The sequence below is a fragment of the Myotis daubentonii genome, chromosome 12, assembly GCF_963259705.1.
Source record: "Myotis daubentonii chromosome 12, mMyoDau2.1, whole genome shotgun sequence".
NCBI lineage: Eukaryota > Metazoa > Chordata > Mammalia > Chiroptera > Vespertilionidae > Myotis > Myotis daubentonii.
The window spans coordinates 52950746-52977442 of NC_081851.1; the positions used below are offsets into that span (position 1 = coordinate 52950746).

Here is a 26697-nt window from a genome sequence, read left to right on the forward strand (position 1 = left end):
ATTCTTTCCAAAGAAAAGAAAAGGTCATTGGAAATTACATTTCTCTTTGACTTTTCCCAATCAAGTGGGTTGTTTCATGTCCTTTATATTGCATGTAAAGTTTAGATGTCTATTAAACTATGGACAGAATTAAATAAAGTAAAAGCATATAAAGCTACTGGATATTTTACAAATAGCATTTCACCATAAATTTGTAAAGAAATGAAATACATTTTGAGCAATTTCTTAAAATAATATCTCTCAATTACCACTTTCCATATGTGACTTGTTAATGAAAACCATAAAGTTGAGGCCAAATAAAAGCTTATTCATGGCAAACCTAAAGAATTTGAACTATTTTATACCTAACTAGGGGCCCAGTGCACACATTTGTACACCTTGAAAGGAACTGTGGGCCGCGAGCCTGTGGTGGGCAAAAGGGCGGGTCTCTGCCCATCCTCTGCGCCTGCGCCCAGCACCTCCTGCCCTGGCCCCTGGTCCCCTGTCTACTGGCAGCTCTGCTCCCATCACCACCGCTCCCACGTGCTGACAGCACGGAGCAATTGGGGCCAGCACCAGCAGTGGGCGGGAGTGGGGCCTGCACCGCGAGTGGGGCTGGTGCTGTCAGCGGGTGCAAGTGGTGGCTGCTGCCCCAAGATCACTCTTCAGGAGCAGGCAGAGGTGGAGAAGCCCTCTGGGGCGATCAGGGCTGGCAGCCACCACTTGCACCCACTGATGGCACCAAGCGATCAGGACCAGCGCCGGGCACCAGCAGCGGGTGTGAGTGGTGTCTCTTGTGCCAGCTATGGGTGTGAGCAGGGCCATTACTGGCAGCAGGTGCAAGAGGCAGCTGGAGCAGGGGGAGGTGGAGAAGCCCTGAGGGGCAATTGGGGCCGGCAGCTGGCAGCTGTCACTCTCACCCGCTGATGGCGCTGAGCAATTGGGGCCAGGGCCGGGCACCAGCAGAGGGTGCGAGCAGCAACTCTAGCACTGGCAGTGGGTGCAAGCGGGGCCAGCACCAGCAGCAGGTGTGAGTGCCTGGCAAGACTGGGGCACGCAGGAGCAAAGAATTTTCAGTAAGCACTAGAGGCTCGCCCCCATGACAGTGACCGGACAGGCACCCAATCCTGCCATAGTCTGGCACCCCCGCTCACCTGCTCCAACCATCCAGCCATGGCCAACGCCCACCATGTTCCATGCTCTGCCGCTTGTTGCTGACGCCTGCCATGTTCTGCGCCCGCCCCCTAGTGGTCAGCGCACGTCATAGTGACCAGTTGTTTGGTTGTTCCAACATTCAGTCTATTTTCATATTAGGGTTTTATATATAGAGAGAGGGGTTTTGGAATCATCTGTAAAAAGACATTGTCACTGTATCCTATTTAGATGTGTCTTCATTTGGTTAACGATGTATTTATGTATAATTTTGTTATACGGAAAGTCATTAGTTTTTAATCTATAATAATAAAAGCATAATATGCTAATTAGACTGGGTAGCCAAATGACCTTCCAGACGTCATTCTGGACGTCCTTCAGGATAAAGCTGCAGCAGTGGGGGCTGAGGTAGAGGTGGTTAAGGGTGATCAGGCAGGCAGGCGAGTGGTTAGGGCCTATCAGGCAGGCAGGCAAGTGGTTAGGGGCGATCAGGCAGGCAGGCAAGTGGTTAGGGTGTGATAAGGCAGGCAGGCAGAGTGGTAAGGGGCAATCAGGCAGGCAGGTGAGCGGTTAAGGAGCCAGCGGTCCCGCATTGCGAGAGGCATGTCCAACTGCCAGTTTAGGCTCGATCCTGGTAGTTGGACATCCACCAAGGGGTCCTGGATTGCGAGAGGGTGCAGGCTAGACTGAGGGACACCCCCTGCTCCCCACCCTCTGGTTCACAAAGTTTGTGCACCAGGCCTCTAGTTCTAGTATAAGAACAAAGAATTTTCAGAGAAAAAATCAACATACACTAAATTGAAGTTAGCAGCATCTGATTTTCCATTGAATCACCCAACGAAGAATAAAATCTGTGCTTTGATTTCAAAATCACATTTTTCAGCTAATAAAAACATCCTTGAACTAGAAGACATTTCACATTTATGGGTTGTGGGATGGTATGACCCTATTTGTGTGGCTACCTTTCTTGACAATTATCGTGCCTTTACCCGGTCTCTGATGCCTACTCTATTTTATCTTTGTTGTTGTTAAATGACCTCTTTATGATTTATTAGAAATACATATTTCATGTTCTTGTTTTAGCAGAGTCTCATCAAGTATCTTCAAAAGCTATTGTTGACTTAAATCATGCCATATCTTCATATTGTTATGTGAGTGCCAAAGATATGAGAGCCAATTGTATCTGTGTATATATACATATATACATATATATATATACACAAATGTATATATGTATATATAATGTATGTCCTCTTTTTTAAAGTCATTCAAAAAGAATATATTAAGGCTTCAATTTTCTTAACCTGCATTATTTAGACCTTTCTCTCCTCTTCTATTACTAACTAATAATAACTATAATTACCTATTTTATGGCCTGGGGAAGTTGTTATTAAGCAAGCAATAATATGGATGATGTTCAAATCAATGATAATCATTAAGGAAATAAAATTATAATTTACATATGAGATGTTCTCTTTAGAAAGTACAAAGGGAAGCTTAGCTATATATCATTTATTATCTGGGCACAAGTATTTGCCTTTTTTCTTTTCTTTTAGTGAATGTTATTAGGCTGTGAGGATGAGATAGCAGTGCTAAAGAAACTATCAGAATTAAAAACAAGATTTCCTTCACTACTTCATTCTATAGATATTTCATAGGATGTTATATGATGGGTATTGTGCAAGCACTAAGAACACAACAATAAACACTGCCCATAATACCTGACCTCATGGAACTTTGGGGTTTTGGGGGGAAATATTTATTGGATATCCAATTATAAAGCCAATGCTTGTTTCTGAAGGGCACTAAGAAAGCATATATTCAGGTGTCCTAATCTAACGTGGGGCCAACAGGGAAGACCTCCTGCAGAAATAATGCTTCTGCCAAGAAGATTTCATTAATGAACCAGATTTAGCTAAGACAAGATAAGGATAGGGTAGAAGTGAGGAAGGGTATTTCAAATAAAAGAAGCTGCAAGTATAAAAACCCAGAGAACAAAGTAGAGCTTTAGAAGAATTGAGAGAAATCTTGTGAGGATAGAAGAGGAAGTCAAGGCACTGTCAGCCATGAGATGGGGTGGGAAGGTTCCAGATCATGAAAATTCTGTTGAATCTCCTTGAGACTTGAGATTTCATACTGACGGCAATGGAAAGGGTTAGATTTGTTGCTGGATTAGATATTGGCTGGCATGTGGAGCCTGGGTGGAATTTATTGCCCAGAGGATGCAGAGAGCTTTGTCAATATATTGAAATAATAATTGGGCAAGAGACGATTGGCATTCTAGATTTGGGTGGTGTCTGAGGGAGTAATGGATCATTCCTGATGGTGGGAACACTCTGGCATGAAAAATATCATGAGGAGCCAAGTAATTATAAAGTCACCAGGCAAGTTTTAACAGTGTGAATTGAAATGAGTGTTGAGCAACAGAAAAGTCTATGTAGCAAAGAATATGAGTTTTTGAAGAACATTTCATGTTTGCTTATCAAATTATGCACATTGCCGGGGTCCAGCCCCAGCGGGTCCAGGGGTCCCCAAAGGTGTGGACGGAGTCGGCGAAGAAGGAATGACACGGAGGCAGCCTTCGGGTGATCATCATAGCCAGGTTCCTCTAGCCAGGTTCAGTAGCCAGGTTCTAGTCAGGCTCTCTTGCCAACCTCTGCAGTCAGGTTCAGTCCAGGATCCCTTGCTATGTTCTCCCGCTAGGCTCTGTCTCTAGGCTCCGAGGCCAGTCCCGGTCCAGGATCCTCTGGCATGCTCTCGCCAGCGAAGTTCTTCTGTCTCTAGGCTCCGTGTAGGTTCTGTCTTCTGAATTCTGTCTCCTGAGTTCTGAGTCTTTCTGTCTTGTTACAACTGTATTTATACCAGTTGATTCAATCCTATCAATCTCTATTACAAAGGTTAGGGCGTTTCTTATCTCCATTCCAGGGAGAAAAGATTATGTAGTTTAAGCATGATTGTTCGTAGTTAAAGGGATTAATTACCCGCCTGGCACTTAGTTGAGGGGTTTTATTCCCTCCCTAACTTCAGGGGAAAATCCCTACCTGGGGATTCAACCTTTCTCGGAGAGGTGACTTTGGTTAAAACACAGCGCCAAGAAGGTGAGCAAACATATTAAGAAAAGTATGCCATATATGCCAGGTCCCTTGAAACAGCAAGGATGGACCGGCTCCCGGCAGCACATGACATGTTTATTACATCAAACACATAGAAGTCAAAAACACATATTCATCAATAATCACATTTCCCTAAGATAACCAATATTAAATTTTAATATACCTTTTTAAAATATATGTGTATGCAAACACACAAAAAAAGAACGCAATTTTTTTGCATAATTTTAAAAATGAAGATAGGCTTGGAATTTAAGTTATTTGTATCGTTATTGTTTTTTTCATTATCAGTACACCAAAAATATGTTCCAATAAGATAAAGTATTATTTTATAACATTTTAATGATTACATAATACAGAGAAGTAGATATTAATGTTTTTATTAAATTTTATATTTTGTTCTACTTTGATATTTACATTTTAAATTAAATACTAATGTGTGAAATAGTTTCAGATATATATATATATATTTATAGGACAAATTTATAAGATCTAAATGATAGTACTTTTCTATTCCTCTATAATTTGTGACCAAAATAGTGGTGGGTTTATTGTGATAAGTATAGTGTTTAATAAGAGTAGTACATGAAAGCACTTATAAATTATTCTAAATATGAATAAAATTTATATCTATTTTGTTCCTTAGCAAACTGCTCCAGCCTTTTCTGTGGGCATCACTACCACTTGTTTCTTTTACCTCTTAGTCCTTATCTGAGTTATTGCCAAAATGTCTTAGCTTAAAATTTCATATTAGTTCATTTTTATGGAATAAAAAAACTTTCAGTATACATGATTAAGCACTGAGGTGGCAGCTTAGATTCTAAGTGCTTTACAGAGCGAGAAAACACTTACCTATTTGCAAGAATTATTCAAGGTCAATTTAAACTGTGTTTCTGTCAGAAAAAAAATTTGGTTCAGACAAGCAAGGCTCACACTTAGTTTAGATCTATGCATAGGGACCACTGTTTGAGGCTTACACCAGTATTTGCTCCTTAAGCTATCATGCCGTCTTTAGATTAGCTTAATGTAAAAGCAAACATTTGAGGATATAAAACATACATATTTTTTTTCAAATTGCTATACATTTCAACATGTAAAGCTATGAATGAAACTGAGGGGCACTCAAAGTCACTTTTGTCAAAGCCTTTTCCTATAATAACGTATTTGGATGATGCAAGATATATTCTCTTGTGGTGTCCAAGCGATTGATAAACTAATTTGTATGGAATATACAATAACTATCCAGTCTCTGTGGTTTCGTTAAATGAGATGAATACAAATTTCTATTTTCTGACTAGGACATAAAGTATGGTAGGCCTATTTCAGATGCTTCAGTGTGCCAAAGTTGTGATTAAGTTTGGTGTTCATAAATTACTAATCTGGAATAAGAGGTTGAATGTATTTTGAAAACTTAAACCTGTTTCACCTGAACATGTTTAACTAGTTAATAAGAAACATCAAAAAGACAAAACCCTGAGATCAATGGTCATTTTTTGTAAAGCTATTATATGCTGTTTAAATTGGTTGTTCGGGTCTGTCTATAACATAAGTTTAATAACCTAGCTCAAATGCAGATTTCTAATTTTCAATTAACATAGGAATAATTTTGTTTGCTAAAATAAAATAAATGAATGAATGACAAGTCTGAAACATGAGATGTTCTAGGTAGCACTTTTTAAAATTCCAAATTTCAAAAAATCATGTGGCAACTGTATAGCTCAAGCTTTAAGTATTAACTTTTAACCTTTGACCTTACAGATTTTAACCAATGAAATGTCTCTTTAAACTTTAAAGGAAACAATGATAACGAGCGCCTGGCGATTGCTAGACAGCGAATTCCATATCGACTTGGTCGAGTAGTTGATGAATGGCTACTCGACAAAGGTAAAAAACATTGATTAAAACTTCAAATAAAAAAATAATTTGAACATAACCAAGTAGTACTTCATTGTAACACTAATAAACATAAAAAAATAAATTTTCCGTAAAACTAAATTAAAAACAAATTTAAAACAGTAAAATACAGATAGCGATATTTGCATACCTTGTATAATAATTTCTATACATTTTTAGACGTACCAGCTGTTTAATAATCTTACCCTGTTAATTTAAGGTTAAAGGGACTGTTAAATATAATCCACTAACTCAATCTATGAAGGTACTCACATCAAGCATTAACCCAAAATGATAAATCATTCATAGATTATATTACATGTTCCAGCCTCTAAATTATTAACTAAAATATATGTAGTTCTGATATCTTTATTATGGTCCTGACAAAAAAAACACAAAAACTCTTGGTTTAAACTCTAGGCATCTTAAATAGCGGGCAATATGGATTGCCGTTCAAAAATGAAGTCCCTTTAACGTTTGCAACCTTCTAAGAGCATTTGGGAACGAGCCCTAATTAAAACTGAACTTGAAGTTGTGTGCATGCTTTTTATGAGCAGAGAACACTCTGCTAAAACTGGATACTCAATTTGATGATATTGGTACTGTTGCTGAGGATTGCTGTTTGATGGACATGAGCCATAATTTCTCCATCGGTTTGTGTATCATTCCTGAAGCCGCTTTTTACATCTGAAGCTATTTTTTCATTCGATTTTGTTTTAATAGACTTGCTGAAAGCCAATCAGAAAAATATTTTTGGAATTTTTTTTTTGTCTCTGACATGCTCAGTGTAAACCATGCATTTCTTTTCAGTGTTGATTGCCGAAAAAAATAGAATAATTCAATAACAATGGACTATTGCCTTAAAAAAATAAACATTTCTAAAGAATAGCATATAGAGACCTGTGGCCAATTAAGTGAATTATGAAATTTTTACCGGAAATTTAAAATCAGATATCAGCTGCTATAGATTACTTTCTACCAGTGGTAATGTTAGAAGGACAAATACTTGAAATGCTAGATACATCACATTTTTAAATTAAACACTGTAGACTTAAGAGACCAACAGTATAAGATCTTGAGGTAAAAGGGAAAGGGATCCACTAATAATTGATTTACAATACGTTATCTTTGATTGGTCTTTTAGCAAAAGCACTACATTTACAATAAGTTGAGAATTTTACAAGTATTTGCCAATGATTATGCATTTCATGGACACCTCATTTATCAGCAATGAATTATGAGTCAAATGCCTCTCTTATAGTTTATTGCTCTCATTATCCACCCCATGAAAGATCTGTTTTTATCATCCTTTGTAGAAAGTAGAGTTCACAATCAACATTTTTGCATGTATGTAATATTATTTTTACAGGGCGTCAGCTCACAATCTTCAATAGCCAAGCAACCATAATAATTGGCGGGAAAGAGCAGGGCCAGCCCTTCCAGGGCCAGCTCTCTGGGCTTTACTACAATGGCTTGAAAGTTCTGAATATGGCAGCTGAAAATGATGCCAACATCGCCATAGTGGGAAATGTGAGACTGGTTGGTGAAGTGCCTTCCTCTATGACTACTGAGTCGACAGCCACTGCCATGCAGTCAGAGATGTCCACGTCCATTATGGAGACCACCACAACCCTGGCCACTAGCACAGCCAGAAGAGGAAAGCCCCCTACAAAAGAGCCCATCAGCCAGGTAAGTGTGCGGATTTCATTCCTTCCTGTTGGACTTGTGGTTATGAAAGTGGGCATTTTTCTAAAATGTGATTGTTTCTGATCTCAGGCGTTATGGTTTCCTATGAGTCTTGTTTAATACAGTGCACTCAGTTTAACTATGAAATGTGTATACAAAGTTGATTTGGGATTTGGACTTTTATAAATTGCTTTGTGTTGGTTCACTGCTTGTCTATAGTCTTGATTCAGTAACCTTAGTCTCGCTCAAGCTGAGAGGGTTATCTGCTAATTACATAGGATTTTCACTTTTAAGTTAAATGAACAAGTTAATGTAAGAATTTGAAAGGCATTATTTGTTCAAGCTTGGTATTTCATCAAAATAAAATGAAAGCAAATTTGAAAATCCTAGAGAAATTGCCTGCAAAAGGTCTATTGTATTGGAAGTCGTAAAGTTTTGAGTTGGTAGGTATGTGGCTGTCATGGTGAACAATAGATGTACTCTCTTACTGTCTGTAAGCAATGCACACTGTTATCTGAGGAAAACGACCCAAAATATGGTACTGAAAAACTGGCTTGGATTAGCATATTTTGTATGATATGTGGCTAACTGCCTTCACCTAGACTGCACTTGAGTTTACTGTTCAATTTTACGTCAACAATTTTCAAAAAATATATGTTAAATATTGAATTTGTACAACAGGGAAGTATATTAGTAATTCAATTCAGGTATACTTCTTGATTGCCTACCATGTATCAGGCATTGGTTTAGGTAATGGCATTACATCATGGAAGAACAAGAACACAAATAAACTGCCTGTCTCATAGAGCTTACATTTTATGAAAAGCTATTAGAATGCTGTTGAAATGCTATTCTGATTGACATGTATTACCTTGGTCAATAATCTGTGGTTAATTGTCAGATTGTGTGTTCTCCTTGGTCCAAAATAGATTGTTTCCTTTTGTTTTTAAGTGTGTCTTCAGTAGGTGCCATATAAAGCTTTTCCAAATACATTATTTCTCTAGAAACCCATATTCTAAAGATGTGAGAATGATCAAAATTATTTTTAAATTGTTTTTATTCCATGTGTTTGAAACAGACCAAGTGTTAGAATTAGAGAATAAAAGCAAATTTTGTTGTATCAGCATCCTATCTACTAATTAACGTATTTTTACGAGAGAAAGAAGAAAATAGATTCTGGTTTTTATTTTGATGGAAGAGGTGGAGGGAAAGAATAGAGGAAGAGAAAATGTCCTAGGAGAAGAGAGATGATCACAGTTGTAAATTCATAACTGTAGTGATGGATATATGTATCTATGTGCAGCGTTTTCCTCCCTCTCCCCCCCCCTCTGCATTTGGCCACAAAGTAAAATGGATAGTCTAAAATGATGTTTATCAATATATATTTATTGATCATGCTCCATGTGCCATACACCTGTTTGGTACTGTGGATATGTTAGCAACAACAAACAAAAACCTGCCCTTATGGAATAATACATTTTAGTCAGCATGTGGCTTAGGGTGTATTTTGTTGATTTTTTCTATCTTGTTTGGGTTTATAACATTGTTGATAATAACACTTAGCACCTTGGATAAACACTTCTGACTTCAGGTTTATTCTTGCTCTACAGCTCCATTTGATATTATTTTCCAATATCTCACTGGTTATTAGTTACTGTGGTTGTTGGTTTAATGTTTATTTAACAATAAGCAAGTTAAGGTGAATCGTATATAGAAGAAATAAAGCACAGAACAATTGATAGACTATTTCATTCAAGTAAAATAATTCATAAAAGGGCATTCTAGGATAATCAGAGTTGAAACATTCCTATTAATAAAATTAGAACCAGATATTTTTCTTAGTAGTTTCGTTTCATCATTAATGAAATTACAGTTGCAGAAGTTCCTAGGTAAACCAGATGTATCCCAAAATAAGGAGAAAAATTATCAGCTTTGTTTTTGTGTATTTTACCAATTAGCAACTGCTATATATTAAGAAATTATGTTTTAAGAAAATGTGTAAAGTAGCAATTTTATTTGCAAGCTGAACACCTACAAATGAAGAAATAAAAATTAATGTATTTTTCATATTAATATAAAAGGAAAACAGTTAACTGCTCATTAATTGTCAATTAAAGAGCCTCTTTTATTATAAGCTATAACATGTTTAAAGACAGCAGTGCTTCATAGAGGTAAATGATCTAATCAATTAGTAATTACTTGGTTCATTTGAGGAGGCATTGACTTCAATAAAAAATTACTAGTTTCATTAAAAGATAGAGATGTTACATTTTTAGATTTTTAACAGACCAAATATAGCAATTATATAATTTGGGTTAATATGTTACAGATATTCAGTTATAGCAATAGTGTCTTAAAGTTGGACTAATAGTTTTTAAAATTGTCTTTTTTATAATGATCTGTATGTGATTACAGCTAATGCCTGTATATGGGGGGAGTCAAAGGAAAGAAAGGAAGCTTTTTGAGTAACAGAATAATTTGTTGTGAATTTTCTTTACCTCACAATTGATTTTTAAATCACCCTCCAATTACAAAGATAACTAGTACATGTAGATTTTCAACATATCTTTCTTAGAACTGTCAAAATCTTGGAAGCTTAAGTGATTTGTAATGCTAATTGCAGAACTGTAACCTTTGACCCATTTTTGCAGGTCAGATGAAGCATCTTTCTTTAAACTCTGTCTGTAGTACAAACCACCCCTATGTGCTTTTATCAACTGCCTCACTGCATTGTGTGCCAGCAAGGGTCATTTTATTTTCAAACACCACCCCAGACTGTTTTCTCAATCAAAGTGTATTTTCCTCAGTGATAACACTGAACCACTTTAGCTGTAGTGGCACTGTACCTTGGGGTGATTGCATGTTTGAGAACTATGGAAACAGATTTCTGGTCAAGCAGAATTAAATTGGATTCATTTCAAATAGATGAGATGAGTTTTGGGGGGGGGGGGGCATCCTGCAGGGCAAGTAGTAGGATAAATGTGTTTTTGGTTTTCACAGAGTCACAGAACATAAAATAGTATTCATCAAAATGTCATCTCATAAGATCTAGTTTACATTGCCACTTAAAAGTAAAAATCTTCAAAAAGAAAAGTTTTTCTTCCCTGATTAATGAACAGTTTTCAGACTGATGTTTACTTAAGAAAGGCATGGTTCCTATGATGAACTAAAGAGTACTTTTTCCAACCCTTATGGTTAAATGGCTTTTTAAATGTGACTATAACAATATTAATACCTTTTACTAGTATATGGATTACATAAACTTCATAAAATTTGTTTTACTTAGAATACTTAACATATACATGTTTCCATAAGACATGCTCATCTCAAAAAACCAGAAATGTCCTATAATGCTAATCTCAGAAAGTGATGATTTGCAAATATTTGATAGTATAAAGATTTTCAGGATGCTAACGGCTTCCTGGGGTTTGGGGAGGAATTTCATGCAATATTTCTGGCTGTTAAATGATCCCTCCACTTCTGTATAATTTGGCAATGTCTTACGGGTATATATGTAGCTTTACATGCATAAGTAAATGTGAACCAACATGCAAAGGGCAATATTCAGTCCTGTTGGTTGCCAGGCTGTAAAGGAAGGAGAGTGGAACCCTGCGATTTCTTTTAAGATCAAGATTGTGACATTTATTCTGGTGCAGGCTTTGTATCACATTTTGTGATCTTTTAGGTGCTTTCCTTTAAGAATAGTTTACAAGCTCTGTACCTACTGTCGAGAATATGGATTCATTGTAATGCCTTTTACTTCAAGAGAGTGCAGTGTGATGGAAAGAGCACAGTGAATCAGGAAACCGGGTTTCCACTTTCAGCACCATCACTACCTTGTTGTGTAACTTGGACAAGTTGCTTAATTAACCTCCCTGTACTTTGTCCTGCTACCTCCTTACAAGGGGATTGAACCAGGAATCTCTTGAATTATACTGAGCTCTAAAATTTCATTGTCTCTAGCAATGAGGCGCTTAGGTCTTCTGATGATTATTTAATGAAGCACAGGTTTCATCCTTGACTTTTACACAGCATGGCCATGCCCTCTCGGTTGGCCTGTATCACCCTCATGTACCTGGTGTCCCAGTGTAATTATTATTCATAGTATCCCTTTTCTACTCTCAAAAGCTCCCATTTTAGTCTAGAAATTATATTGCAGTCTTCTTGTACAACAGACATAAATCCTTCTTTGCAAGAAAATCATACTTCATAAGAATAATACATAGTGAAGCCCTATCTTTACATTCCAAACAGAAACTGGTATCTTTACCTGGTTTCAGGAGTCGATAGGGTTTTTCATCTCATTTCAAAAATCTTAAGAAAGGAGAGAGAAGAAGGCTTTGGAAGAGTCTGGTTCTTGACTGGAAAGACTATGTTTGCAACTGTTAGTAAGAAATTAAATTATGGAGTGGAGCTGAATCAGCAAATATGAAGGAAATGTATTGGAACAAGTCTGTGGCTCCAGTTAGGCCTTTACTTTCTTTCTTTCTTTCTTTGTTTTCCCAAGAGTAGAATTAGCAAATCTACTCAAGCAAATGAAATGTTGGGTATTTAAAAGAATTGCTAGGTTGTCAGAGAGATGTATATTTCACATATGCAATGTCCTATAGAAGTCAATGGCATTTTATTCTTGTAGAATGTCTCACAAAGAAATTCAACTAGTATTCAAGCAAGAGTATCTGTATATATTGGGCACCACTGTTGCTTCAGAGCAGATTTCAATATACTCATGAAAAATTAATACTATTTGCTTAAAAAATGTAAATAGAGTGCACAAATATTTCCATGAAAAATATTTAAAATTAACAAAATACATTTTGTAACTTCAAAGAATAAATATTTTATTTTTTATTAAAAATATTAATGAGCCTTAGCAGTGGCTTCATTATTAAAAATAATTGCATTACTTATAATTATGTATGTTCTCATAACCATTCTGCATTTGAAAATACTGATGACATGAATAATTAATTTTATTTTCCCTAGCCCAATCGTTCTGCTGAATTCACTTACATTAATGTGCATTTTTACAGTAGATTTTTAGTGCATATTGGAATGAAAAACACTTGGGTATAGATTTTAAAATATATAGAAAGGCATATGATCCTGAAACTACTGGTGCTGGGTAAGAAAAGTATAATTCATTGTCATTTTACATGTAGATAAGCAGGAAGGTATTTTCCCCCTCATTGCTGATAAGCAAAAGGACCAAAAATATACATTTTAAAGAGTTTAAGAAAATTCTCCTGCTCAGTATATTTTCCTTGAGGTCTAGAGGTTTCACACTAGATGTAGTCATTGTTGGTGGATAAAACCTTGGTTTTGAGTAATCTTTGGACAAGGATAGTTCTGTATAAATATATCCATCCATCCATCCATTCCCTTAAAACATGTTTGCTGAGAACTTACTATGTACTGGTTAATGTTCTACTCAGTGGAAATACAGTGTTGAACAAAATCACTTTGCTGCACAAAGCTTACATTCTGTTGGAAAAGATGGACAATACAGATCAGAGCAAAGAGGATACTTGGGACGTCAAGTGCAGTAGGAGAAAAGCAGAGGGGAGAGGGGGCTGGTGTGGGGGATGATCATGACATGAGAATCCTTTTTGAATAAACATGCGCAAATTGTTAGTTATATAGGCATCGATTAGAATAGAACATTGGCATATTGAAATTCAGACTTAATTCTCTGATCCAGCAGGACTGTACCCTGTGTGAATAGTGCCGGTGGCAACTAACTGCTATATTAGGAAACTAGAAAGCGGGGGGTCGGGGGGGGGGGAGTGGACAAAAGTGGCAACAAGATTGATTGATTGGTTAGTGTTTTTTGTTTGTTTTTAGGGAAGTTCACTGGCAGGCTAGTGCTAGAGCCTGGTCTGAGTGACTGGAGTGTGGGTTTCCCCAGGAGGGCAAACAGGGCACAGCTAGAGCCCCGTGGTGTGCTATGTGGCTTCAGGTGTATGGCAGCAGTAAGGTTGGGCCCTGTTGGAGAGGCAGGCTGAGGGTGGGCTGGGATGCTGTCTGCATCAGGAGCAGCTCAGAGAATGTGGGAATCAGGCCTAGGTGGTGCCACTGAGACCGCTCTTGCCAGAGGCAGCCCATCTCTCAGGGGGAGTTCTATGGGCCAGCAGAGGAGTCCTGGAATGAGAAACACCTGGATATCTGACTTACATATTTTTATGGAAAGATTCTGCTCATGCTGCCTATCAGGCAAACCCCAATCCCTGTGAGTGCCTCCCTGCAACCCTCACCCAGCCACAATGAGAAGGAATTTCACCCCAGGGGCCCAGCCACGTGCAGGGAAATGGGATCTGGCCCAAAGGCTGTGTAGGAGCATGACCGCCAGAGGCCAGAATGGAGGAATGAACTGCAAATCCCATGTCCTGTGTGGTCCTGTGGACACAAGACACTAATGAGTGTCTGGTTAATTATATCAGACTTATAATCAAATTCCAGGGTACATATGTGTGTGGGAAAAAGATGAAGCATAGTTTGTATTATTATTATTCTACACATGAGAAAAGTGGGGCATGGAGAATGAAAGAACCTTCCCAAGGCTATGCAGCCAGGTTCTTTTCAGAGTACTTGGCCGTGATCTGCTCCTCTGCCCTTAAATATGGCCTGTTTAGAATCTTGCCACTTCTTGTCTTCTCATAGTAACTAGCTCCGTGTGATCTCCACCCAGGTGTCAGATTGCTCTTTCAAAAATGCAGATATGGTCATGGCCTTCCCTTTTTCTGCACATTCAGGTGGTGAGGAAGAAGGGCAGCTTCCTTGGGTGATCCCCCTGGTCCATCCTTCAGAGCTGGCCTCCTGCCCGCCTCACTAGAAGGTCTAGTCTAGCTCCATTCTTTTCCCTGATCTGATGAAGTAATTGCAGCGACCTCTAGAGATCCTGCCATTTCCCACCTGGGTCCTCTGCAGGGAAAGCTCTTTCTTCACCCGCCTGATTCCACGCCTGACTCTACGTTCTGGGAGCTCAAGTCTAAAGAGGCAACATTGTCATGGGGTGTTAGGGCAGTGAGAGTGATGGTCAGGGGCATTGGCTCCGGTAGCCAGAATGCCTACCTAAATCTCAGCCTTACTTCTCCCACATGCTGTCTGCATCACCCTAGCCTAGGCAAATTGCATAGCCTCTCAATATCTTTGTTTTCCACCTATAAAATGGAAATTGGGGCTTCATCAACTATTGTGATGATTGAGTCAATGTTCTCTGTGAACTATATAAAATTACTGCTACTTAACAATTCCTTATTACAAAAAAAAGAGGAAATTGTATACAGTTCATTTTAACATATAAAGAAGTAAGTGTCTGACACATGTAACCATTATAGTAATAATGGTTTTGTGCAAAAAGCATTCCTCAGGTACCAAGTATAAATTAAAGCATTTTTTACCTTTAAAGCTGTTTTCTCTGCCCTTGAAGAAATAGCTCTGAATTGATGTTTCTAAATCAAAGCTTCAATTGTGTGGCATGTAAGGAGCTGAATTCTCTATTGAATGAGGTGTTCCCCACAGGAAGGCAGCACCATTCCCCTCGAACATGTCTGTGGGACGGGGAGGCGGGGAGAAGATGACTCCGGGGGAGAGTTGTCATTGGCATTCAGTGGGGGAGAGCCACGAACATTAAATACACTGCACAGTGAAGAACTGTCTACTGATCCCCGTGCCCGGATTATTATTCAACCTCCCACCACCATTACGACCAATCTAAGCAACTATTGACTGAGCAGTTCAGAAATTTCCTATCCCTTTTTCCCAGCTGTTCTCAGAAGCTAATTCACAGTATGGTACTGCTTCTTACAGCTATGACTCCTTATAACTGTCCTTGATAACATGTTTTCATTAAGGAGCTTAAAATTGTATGATATAACTCATTTTTCAACATGGGTATTGAATGCATCAAATGCTTCCAGCTGTGAGTTGGACTAAATTGGGTTTGTGATTCTTGTTGTAATCTCTTTTGCCATAAGCTTTATTAGCATTGGAGAAATACAATGACTTAAGACTTTGCAACTAATTAACATGTGGCGGTAATTTCAGTGATTTTCTCAGATAGGACTGGTGAGTGTGGCACCTTCTTGATATTTCTAGTCTCAGTTGTAGGACAAAGTAATATATTTTTATTAAATAAGTAGTTAATGTGGAAGTAGCAAGAATATAGTTTTATTTTCTGTCTTAGTGTTGATCAGCATTACGAATGATTGGACCATTATGTTTTGCAAAATTATAGTTATCAAATACATAGGTATGTTTGTATTCTACCTACTGACTTATTCCTCAGTTACATGTAATAATCTTCTTTGAGGGAGAGGAGGAAACAAATCATCTGAGAATTTTAAAAAAAGATAATTTTGCATATATGGGTGTTAACAATGCTTACTTTTTTTTCTTTCATGATAAATATAAAACAGTAAGCTAATATATAGTCAAGATTAAATTTCTATGATAATTTCTTACATTTTCATCACCTAAAACGTATATTAGATTTTATCTGTTAACATTAGTGAAAATTTCATATATATGTGTGTGTGTATACACACACACACACACACACATGTTTAGCTAATTAGAAGAGAAGGTTTAGCTAATTAATCTACCTTTATAAAACACTTACCAAATAGTTTTCACTGAATTCTCATCATCACTATTCTCTTAATGTAAGATTCCAAGCAGACAAATAACATTAATGTTAACCAATGATTTCTCCAATAAGCACTCTAAATGAAATTGCACAAAACATAAGCAGTGTATATAAATGCATGTATGTCTGTGTCTTTTCAACCATGGCATATTTTCCCTGTAAATACATGATGATGTTACATAAAATTACAAATTAGCTGATACATTTTGTGTACATAACATATAAAATGCACTTTTCAAGGTATTATATTCTTCAGGATAAGGGTGCGGTATCTAGAGGATTTAGAGTTTTAAAACAAGAACCATTTCTCAGACATTTAGATTATCAGTAAATCCATACATAAATTATAAAGGTCCTGAAATCAACAATAGCAAAGCTTTTGTACATCACAGATGTACAGTCTATTATTAACAGCATCACTGACAAAATTGAAACTCGGAAACTAATTTAAAGGAAGGAGGGTATTTTAGTCCCTTTGTAATAACAAACATATGGAAGCAACAGACTTTTATTATTTCACATGTCCTGAGTGTTGACAATGTGCTAGACACTGCCCTGACCGTGGAATTACCCACATTCTGTGCAAAGCTTCTTCTAAAATAGATGTTATCATCCAAACTATAGATTTGATAGGTTAGCAGGGGTGGGCAAACTTTTTGACTCCAGGGCCACAATGGGTTCTTAAACTGGACCGGAGGGCTGGAACAAAAGCATGGATGGAGTGTTTGTGTGAACTAATATAAATTCAAAGTAAACATCATTACATAAAAGGGTACGGTCTTCTTTTTTTTTTTTTTGGTTTTATTCATTTCAAACCGGCCGGATCCGGCCCGTGGGCCGTAGTTTGCCCACGGCTGGGTTTGAGGGTGGCCTCAGCCCCCTTGCTACTCTTTTGGGATTTTCCTAGTCAGGCAAGATCTGGAGACTGCCCTGAAAGCCATGCGGGGGAAGCGAATCATCTCCATCCTCACATGCAAAGAAGACTGGCTGCTGGGGAAGCCTCAATACCATTTGTTACATGTGTGGACATCAGTGTTGGACTATTGCATGGAGTAAAATATGAGCCAGTATAATGGGAAATTTATTTTTTTAAATTTATATTTATTATTGAAAGTATCTCACATGTCCCCTTTTTGTTTTCCCATTGACCCCCTCCACCTTGCAGATATTTTGGGGAGCATCTCCAAAACTTGCATAGGCACAGGTCTTAGTGTTGCTGGAGAATTAAACTCTTCGATCACTCCTGGGAGTGAGGGTGGCGGTTCTTGGGGCGCTGCTAAAGGAAGCATTTTCAGAAGCCCCCATGGATAGATGATATGTGGAAGGTTTTATTGGCGTGGCGTTATATTTTTCTGGTTCCAATGTCCCACTTCCCCCAGGCTAGTCCTGAAAGAGGGGCAGCTGGGAGTTCAGCAGAGTCTGAAACAAGGCTAGTGTCCACAGCTTCGCTCCACATTGTCGCTAAGTGTGGTTCAGCATTCAGGCCAAATTAAAGCCTAGTAGTCCATGTGCAGAGCCCAAGATGGCCGTGCACCATGTGGGTAGAGAGGAGTGTGCCCCTGCAACAGGAGTCACAGGAGCCAGGGGCCTGGAGCCAAGAGGGAGGAGGCACCTTTGTCTAGATTAGAAGTATATACTATTTACATTTTCCACATTTGCAGTGGCCAAGCCCGCTCTGGCCAATTATCTGTTTCCAGGTGTGGTTGACTGGCAAGCATTTTCCCACATCACTCAGACCTCACTGCGTATGCTTCTAAACTGCCTTTGTCTAGTTCCTTTCCCCATCAGTCAGCAGGCAATAGACTTGGAGAATGTTAAATGCAGCTTTTTCTTTTTTTTGGCAAAGCTGTGTAAATGGTATGACTATATTATTTGGTCTTTCACTCCTTTCCTGTTAAATAATAACCAGGTTATTACATTGGCTTCATTAGTATGGCATCTGGAACATAGTAGGTGGTTACTTTTTCTTTGCTTAGTATCCCTGTCCCCACTCTGCCACCACTTTTTTTTTTTTCTCCTTTCTCTCCTTTCTTCCTTTATGAATTAAGCCCTATTTAAGGTATTGCAGATTCACACAGGATGACCCAAATCTTAAATAAGAGCAATGGGCCTGAATTTGGCCAGTGGCATCCAAGGACAAGATAACAAATATATTTGACTATAGATTCCCCAAAGTACTGGCAGACTGACCACACAAGGGGTCTATTTGCTATACCGTGTTATGCTAGCTAGTCTGAGATCTTCACTATATAACCCAGCATTGAAAATTTGGCAGTAAAACTTTGACCTTGGAACACTTGAGGGAAATTCATTTTCATATTTCTTACACCTCTTAGATTACCTCTAAAGCAGTTATCCCTAAATATGTACCAAAAGCCTGTATGCACAGCTAGAACACCGTGTCGGTACTTATGTCCATAGAACCAAAGGGAATATCAATTTATTTCAAAAGAAAATAGAAAATGTCCACATCGCACTAAAGGGAAATCCTCTGATTCTAATGACCATATTTCAGAAAGGAAAAGGATTCATCAAGATTCTTTCAAATTTCGTGGTGACATTTCTATAATTGACATTTTCATTCACAGTAGCAACTGGCCACTAGTAATAAATCCAGACAGAGTCAACTTGTAACCACATCAACAAGTAAGACATCACAGGGCAGCCAGATGACCCACTTGCTCTGTTTTGAACTGATGGCTTTCTACTGTTCAAAGTAAGAATTTTTATTACAGTTTCAGATAGAAGTTTTATTACATTTGTAAGTAGAATTGTCCATGTTTTATTCAGTTGCCTCATTTTCTTATATACTCTTGTCAGTCTGTCTTTGCATTCTTTATTACTTGGAAATTTGATTCAGAAAAGGGGGAAAAAAAGGAGCGAGTGTAAAGCACCTAGTCTGAAATTTGTCATTGTTATGGCAGCGATAATTAACGACTCATGTTCCTTAAACAAAAATGCAACATTCCACTTTTGTATGTTGCCTCCTCTGCCAGACGTGTCCTGTTTCCTCCTTTTTTCCTGTGCTGCACCTCTACCTGTGATCTTATCAATCATTAGCTCTACATTTGTCAAGTTCTAAAGCTTTGCTAATCTCAATGGTACAAGCTCATTTTAGACTTTTCATTTCACTTGAAGTTTTCCCAAACAACCCCAAGCATAATGTATTTCCTGTTTTCATAGCACTGTGGAGAGAGATAAAAAGATATTCAGATAAGTAGCTAAATACATCACTATCAGAGCTTATAACCTTCACTTTAGTTTTCTTTTTGATAAGTACCTTAAAGTCAAGACCTATGCCCTATTAATCTATGCATGCTCAGTGCCTGACATGGTACTTGGTGTAAAGTGGAAACTTAGGGAATAGTTTATGATTAAATTAATTAATGTACATACACAGGGCACATTCCAGTGCTGAGGTAAGCACTGTGTGTTGCCTAATCCTGAATTTTCCTGGATTGATCAATATTTCCCAAGAACAAAGACAGTACATATAGGAAGATAATAAAATAAGTTGTTTCCTTCATATACAGAGTAAATACAAAGCTTTTAAATACAGGTGTTTTTAAAAATTATATCCATATTTATGCAAGTGAAAGGAATGGATATGGTATACAGGAAGCATAATTCTCATTTCAGTTTGTACTGTTGACATTTACATAAGTCCAGGAAGGAAGTTCCCATAGTTGTCCCTAAGATGGGCAATAGAAGGATATAAAGCAGTATTATTTTTCCTAACTGGGACAGGTTAGTGGGTATAAAACACTTCTAGAGGTTTGGTAGAGTCGCATCATTTTGGGTTATTGTGGTTTACCTAGGTGGGGAGGGACAGTGCTCATGGTCCTCTCTTTGGAGGAATATGTTATCACTGGCATAATTTAGAATTGCTGACACATTGTAAAAATAAAAAACATACTTTTTCTCTTCTCAGTTAAAGATTTTACTGCACACTTTTGTTCTTCTAGCTTTTATTTTTGTGGGACCTTAGGAGGGAGAAAGATAAAAAGCATCTATATTCTTTGCCAACTCGAACAGGACATTAAAGCTACCACTATGACACCGGGAATTTACATGGTTTGGTACTGCCATTAGTCACTATGCTGAAAAGAATGACTTCTGTATTTCCAGTAACTTCTTTTCATATTCAAATGACAGATGCGGAGTCTCCTCTCTGCACACAATTAATCTTAATTTTTAATTTTTAACAGATTCTGAAATATAAAGAAATCAATATATGGTCTTCACCATTTCTGAATTCTGAGCTTCCTACTCTTTCATTAGCTGACTGGAGGCCCGGTGCATGAAATTCATGCACTGGAGGAGTGGGGGTTCCTCAACCTGGCCTGTGCCCTCTCACAGTCCAGGAGCCTAGCAACTGATCTCCCCAAAGAGGTAGGCCCTGCCCATCCAGCCAGGGCTTCTCAATGGATCACCCCAAAGAGGCCCACCCAGCTGGGGCTCCACAATGGATCACCCCCACAAAGGGAGGTCCCACCTACCTGCTTCAGCCTGGGTCAGTGGCATGGGCCTCCCTCTTTGGGGTGATCATGGGGTGATAGCCGGGCCCCTGACCAATCGCATCACACCTGCCTTGGCTGGTCTGATGCCAGTGGGTGTCATAGCATGGTCATCCTGAAGGTCATCTAGATGGTCGATCTGCTGTTCAGTTCACTCGATTTGCATATTGCCCTTTTATTATTATAGATTAACCTGCTGAAGCAGTTTCTTGAGTATGCTGAAGAATCTTTTAATCTGCCCAGTTTGACCAAGGTTAGCAATAATCATTTGGGCTCAAAGAACAATCACAAAAATTCAAAATGATTCCATGGTTTATAAGGACTGAGTTATTTTGCATTATTTTATTGTCTTTCATTTCTGATGGTTAGAATTAGATGATGTGATAAGCGAACAAAATAGACTTCAATCTCTCTAATATCTTATCTTTAATGAAATCTTAGAAGAAAATGGCCTTATATTTCTGACTTCATAACCCTCTATTCATCAATGGAGAAAAGCCAAAATGAAAAGCCGGGTATAGTTTTGTTGTGGTCCAATTCAATTTGTTCCAGAGAATAAGGAACAGAAATATTAGAGAGATAGTAAGAGCAGTGATGGAAGAAGAGGAGGATTTTTTTGTTATTAGCTGTATTCTAACATTCCAGCTTGACTTGGGAATCATTCGCACATTAATTCGGATGGTAATTAAAGCAAGAAACTCAGAGTCTAACAAAAATAAAAAGCAAAAAAAGAGAGACATGTTACATTTAAACCTAATCATATATGGTTATCATGACCTATGTTTTGTTTATAATTTCAAAGTTAACTGTCCCTAAGCAAAGATAGATATTCTATTTAAATTGGATTAAAATAAACTTTGTCTGTCCCCACCATTTTTAAGTTCCAGGTCTATCTCATGTATTAATTAGTGTTTACTGTATTGCAAAGTACTCCCAAACCTAGACACTTAGACACAATTATTTAGCTCATGATTCTGTGGTTCTACAGTTTGCACTGGGCTCAGCTGGGTGGTGATTCAACTAGTTCATATGTTGATGATCTGCTGCCAGATAGACTAGGGACTGGCTGATCTAAGATGTCTCAGTTAGGACAGCTTTTCTGTGCTTCACATGTGCCTCATCCTCTATCTTAACACAGAATTCCATGCGTGAGAATGGGACTATACAAAACCTCTTGGGCCTTGGGGTCAGAGCTTGCCTAACTAACATTGTTTTTACTGCATTTATAAAGCAAGTCACAAGATCAGCCCGGATTCAAAGGATAGGAGTTGCAGGAATTGTGCCCATGTTTATACTTGAGCACAAAGAAAATGAACGATAGTAATATTTATGATTCAGACATACAACAGCCTATGTGTGATGTGATGTACATTTTAATAAATGAAAACTCAAATGAAGATGAACAGATGCATATACAGATTTATCAAAATTTGAAAATGTTGTGTCAACAATAGTAAAACTGGCTCTGTCCGTTCTACCCAGTCTCCCAGATATAGGTTGTGTTATTCATTCCTTTCTGGGCACGTGCTGAATCACAACAGCTAATTTGTTTTTGTTCCATAGACAAAGATGCTATAGGAAGCTTTCTCCCCTTTCCTTCCTAGAGGTCTCATCAGCAAACTTTGATGGTCAAAGATCACATTATTCAAAGATCACTCTACTACAAAGTACATGAATCTCTTTTGAGGTACATCTATAATCTTTCATGATCTTGATTTAATAAGCCTGTCATAGTCACTCTTTGTGTTTCCATTATACATAAACCCACATACCTACACATTTTCCTCAATTTCATATTTTAGGTTATTTTATCTTATAATATGCTATGCAGTTGTCATAATGTACTCCTTCACTATATTCTCATTCAAGCCATAGACTAAAGAAAATGTCAAAACTTCCAATAAGATCATTCATTATTTCTCTTCTCTGATGATAAGAATATTATCTGGATTGCAATCTATCTCCAGAATTTTGCTTGTAATTCATCTTGATATTTTTATAAAATTTGCATAAATATCTGGCAGAAGTTAACAGGTGTTTTTTTTATTCTCAATCTAAGAACATTTTCAAGAAACAAAAAAGATCACTCCTCTTCCAGTAAGTGGGTAGAGAGAGTAAAGCTCTATGTGGGAAGGAAAATCCAAGTAGTTAGAGTTAGAGAATATGTGTTATGGATGGAATGTTTATGTTCCACCAAAATTCATATGTTGAAACCCTACCTTCAAAGTGATGGTATTATGAGATGGCGCCTTTGGGTGGTAATTATAACTAGATGAGGTAATAAGGGAGGGGCCCCCACGAATGAGATGAGTGTCCATAAGAGAGTCACAAGAGAGCTTGCTTCCTGTGTCTGCTCTCCACCGTGTGAAGAAGCAATGAGAAGTTTGCAGTCTGCAACCCCAACAGGACTCTTACCAAAACTGTGAGAAATGCCTTTTTGTTGTGTATAAGCTACCAAATCTGCAATACTTTGATATAGCAGCCTGCACCAACTAAGAAAATATCTTTTTTAAAAAATATATATTTTATTGATTTTTACAGAGAGGAAGGGAGAAGGATAGAGAGTTAGAAACATCGATGAGAGAGAAACATCAATCAGCTGCCTCCTGCACACTCCCCACTGGGTATGTGCCCACAACCAAGGTACATGCCTTTGACCAGAATCAAACCTGGGACCCTTGAGTCCACAGGCCGACGCTCCATCCACTGAGCCAAACCAGCTAGAGCAAAAATATGATATCTTGATTCAAGTGGTATGAATTCCTAGGACAGCAGAAACAATGATATTCAAATGCAGATACCAGGGGAAACCTAACAAAGCTAAAAAGATGTGTTTGGGAAATTATCCAAGCTTTTGATTTAACTTCCCCATGTGTAGCCTTCTTATTGCAAATAACCAAGTTACATTGGCTTTTATTTCTTCCTGAGATCTGCAGTTAATAAAATGTTCTCCTTTTGGCATCACTTATCCTCGTCGTTCTGTGATGAAATGGAAGAATGAAATATAAGAAAGGCATGTAGATTTAACTCTGTTTAAGACAAGTAGAACCAAGTTTAAATTTTGATGAATGCTAGTTTTTTAATTACATTCTAATGCAGGCCAGCCACCTCTGCTAAAGTGTACTTATGTATTAGACAATATATAAATTATCGAAGTAGACTTTAGAATAGCATTATTCAGGTAAATCAACAAAGAAAATGCATTTTTAGAAAGAAAATGGGATATTATGCAAATAGTTAAGGTATCTATATATATAAAAGCCTAAGCAACCTGCTGACTGGTAGCTATGATGTGCACTGACCACCAGGGGGCAGACGCTCAATGCAGGAGCTGCTGAGCTGTGGTAACTTGGCAGCTGCGGTTCTCCTGTGATGTGCCCAAAACCAGAGGAGGGAGCCTGATTCTGGGGTGTGTCACTGGAGAACCACCCTCTCACAATCCAGAACCCCTTGGGGGATGTTGGAGAGCCTTTTTTGGCCCAATCCCCACAGGCCAGGGAGACCCCACCAGTGCATGAATCCATGCACCAGGCCTCTAGTAGATCTATATGGGTGTGAGCAATGAACATTACCATGTTTAAGTATTTACACTATTTCATTTATTTACTATGTAAATGCTTGTGAAACATTTATTGTAGGAACAATACTATACTAGGCAATGTAGAAACAGCAGTGGACATACTGGATTCAAAACTGTGCCATAATGGTGCCTAAATTTTAGTGAGCATAGAAATATATAAACAAAATGCATAAGTAAATTATATTATCTCATAGTAAATGCTCTAAAGAAGAATATTAGAAAAGAAAAATAGGTAGTAATTTCATTAAAAAGGCCAAGTGAAAAGTCTTCATTGACAAGCTTAGTTACCATCAACTGTTCATTGAAAACACCCAATATTAGGTAATATTTTCACTGAATCACTTATTTTCAATTGTGATTGCCTCAACCATGACTTAATAGAACCTCCCTGGTAGCTCCACACAGTGTCTGTACCACCCTGTATTCATTTTTTTTGGCCACATTTCTTTGTTAATATGAATAAAAATACAAACTCTCCTCTCAGGAAACTGCACAGAACAGTTTGCGTGCAATTTGAGCGTTTCTGAGATCTGGACTTGATCCATGGAACCCAATTAGAAAAAGCTGAAATCACTTTAAAGTTACATCTACTAAAATTACGTAATACTATAGAAACAAATACCTTCACATGAGGCAAAATATGTCAGTTTAGAAATAACTCGGCCTTTCTATAATGATGTGTATAACAAAATATCAGTAAGAATTTGTGATTCAACTTTGTACTAGTCTGCTCTGTCTACTATAACAAAATACCACAGACTGAGTGGCTTAAATAGCAGAAATATATTTTCTCATAGTTCTGGAGGCTGGGAAGTTCAAAATCATGGTGTTGGTTGACTTGGTTTCTAGTGAGAGCACTCTTCCTGGTTTGTACATAGCTGCCTTTTCATTGTCTTCCTATGGCCTTTCCAAGGTGCATGAACAAGATGACAGAAAGAGGTCCTTGCTCCCTTTTCTTACAAGACCAACAATCTTCCAGCATTAGGGCCCCACCCTTATGACCCCATTACTCTTCAGTACCTTCTACAACCGTGAAGGTCAATGTGACTATATTTGGGGATAGGGCCTTTAACATTTAAGACAAGCTTTGCAATTAGAAGCTTACTGTACATTGCTGATAAGACAATCTCCCAACTGGTCTTCTTGTCTCAATCTTCTGTACTGCCACCTAATTAATTCTCATGTATAACAATAGGAAAGCTTCAGGTCAATTTCGTATCCTCCAAGAGAACCAAAGAAAATCTCAAGTCTAATTTAAGTAGGGAATGAACAAGTTAATACTTGCTACCAATATGGGGAAAAAAGTGCTTTTACTCTCTGGCACATATCATCAGACTTTCAGCATATTTAGAAATAATAGGATTCCTAATAATAATGGCTAGCTAGTCACAGTGAGTAGCGTATTTATCATTTTTATTATTCTCCAAAAAGGAATTTTCAAATTGAATGGTAGCTATTATCTCTTTTTTAAGCCCTATATTGAATTATTTTTAACACAGTCCATCTGTTACAAAGGAAGATATATTCATTCATTTTAGAATTGGGTAGGGGGCAATTGTGTCTTTCATTTTATTAGAATCAGTATGTTGCTAAAGAAGGCTAGAGACACCATTGAAACTAGCAAGACCAGGAGATATATTCTCCAATAAGAATACCTCCTCTTTAATTGGTTAATTAAGCACTGGGAACTAGATGCATCTTTCAATCCTTCTTACTAACAGGACTGAACTTTCAAACAATCCTAAAATATTGCAGTCATGGAGAATCTTTTGAGAACATTTCATATGATGCATTTGCATGAGGCAAAGTGCATTGATTGCTCTTGGGCATTGATATTTTCTAAGTACACAATTAGGTATATGGAAGAGCGAGTGATTAGTCTCTGACAACTGGAGAATTGGCAAAATTATTATTTGTTCACTTGATCCATCCTCACTGAGTTAAAAGATTTTTGAATTCTGTATTTTGTGAGGGGCTGACTGTACTTTATGCTGAAAGAAAATAACTCAAAATCTGGCAAAGGAAGTTACATTTTATTAATTTATACTAATAAATACTGAATTATAATTAAGATGGATATAGGTAAGAAAGAAAGAAAGAAAGAAAGAAAGAAAGAAAGAAAGAAAGAAAGAA

General features: G+C 37.7%; 1 protein-coding gene across 15 annotated transcripts in view; it reads left to right on the forward strand.

Moving 5' to 3' along the window:
• Positions 1 to 26697, forward strand: part of NRXN1 (neurexin 1) — a 1007877-nt gene that overhangs the window by 880907 nt on the left and 100273 nt on the right. For 8 of the 15 annotated variants that reach the window (XM_059659866.1, XM_059659863.1, XM_059659864.1 and 5 more), the window contains 2 exons: positions 6036 to 6125; positions 7504 to 7823. In XM_059659866.1, the coding sequence (XP_059515849.1) occupies positions 6036 to 6125; positions 7504 to 7823 (410 nt within the window). The remainder of the gene's footprint in view (positions 1 to 6035; positions 6126 to 7503; positions 7824 to 26697) is intronic. The other 7 variants (XM_059659869.1, XM_059659870.1, XM_059659871.1 and 4 more) reach the window with 1 other exon arrangement.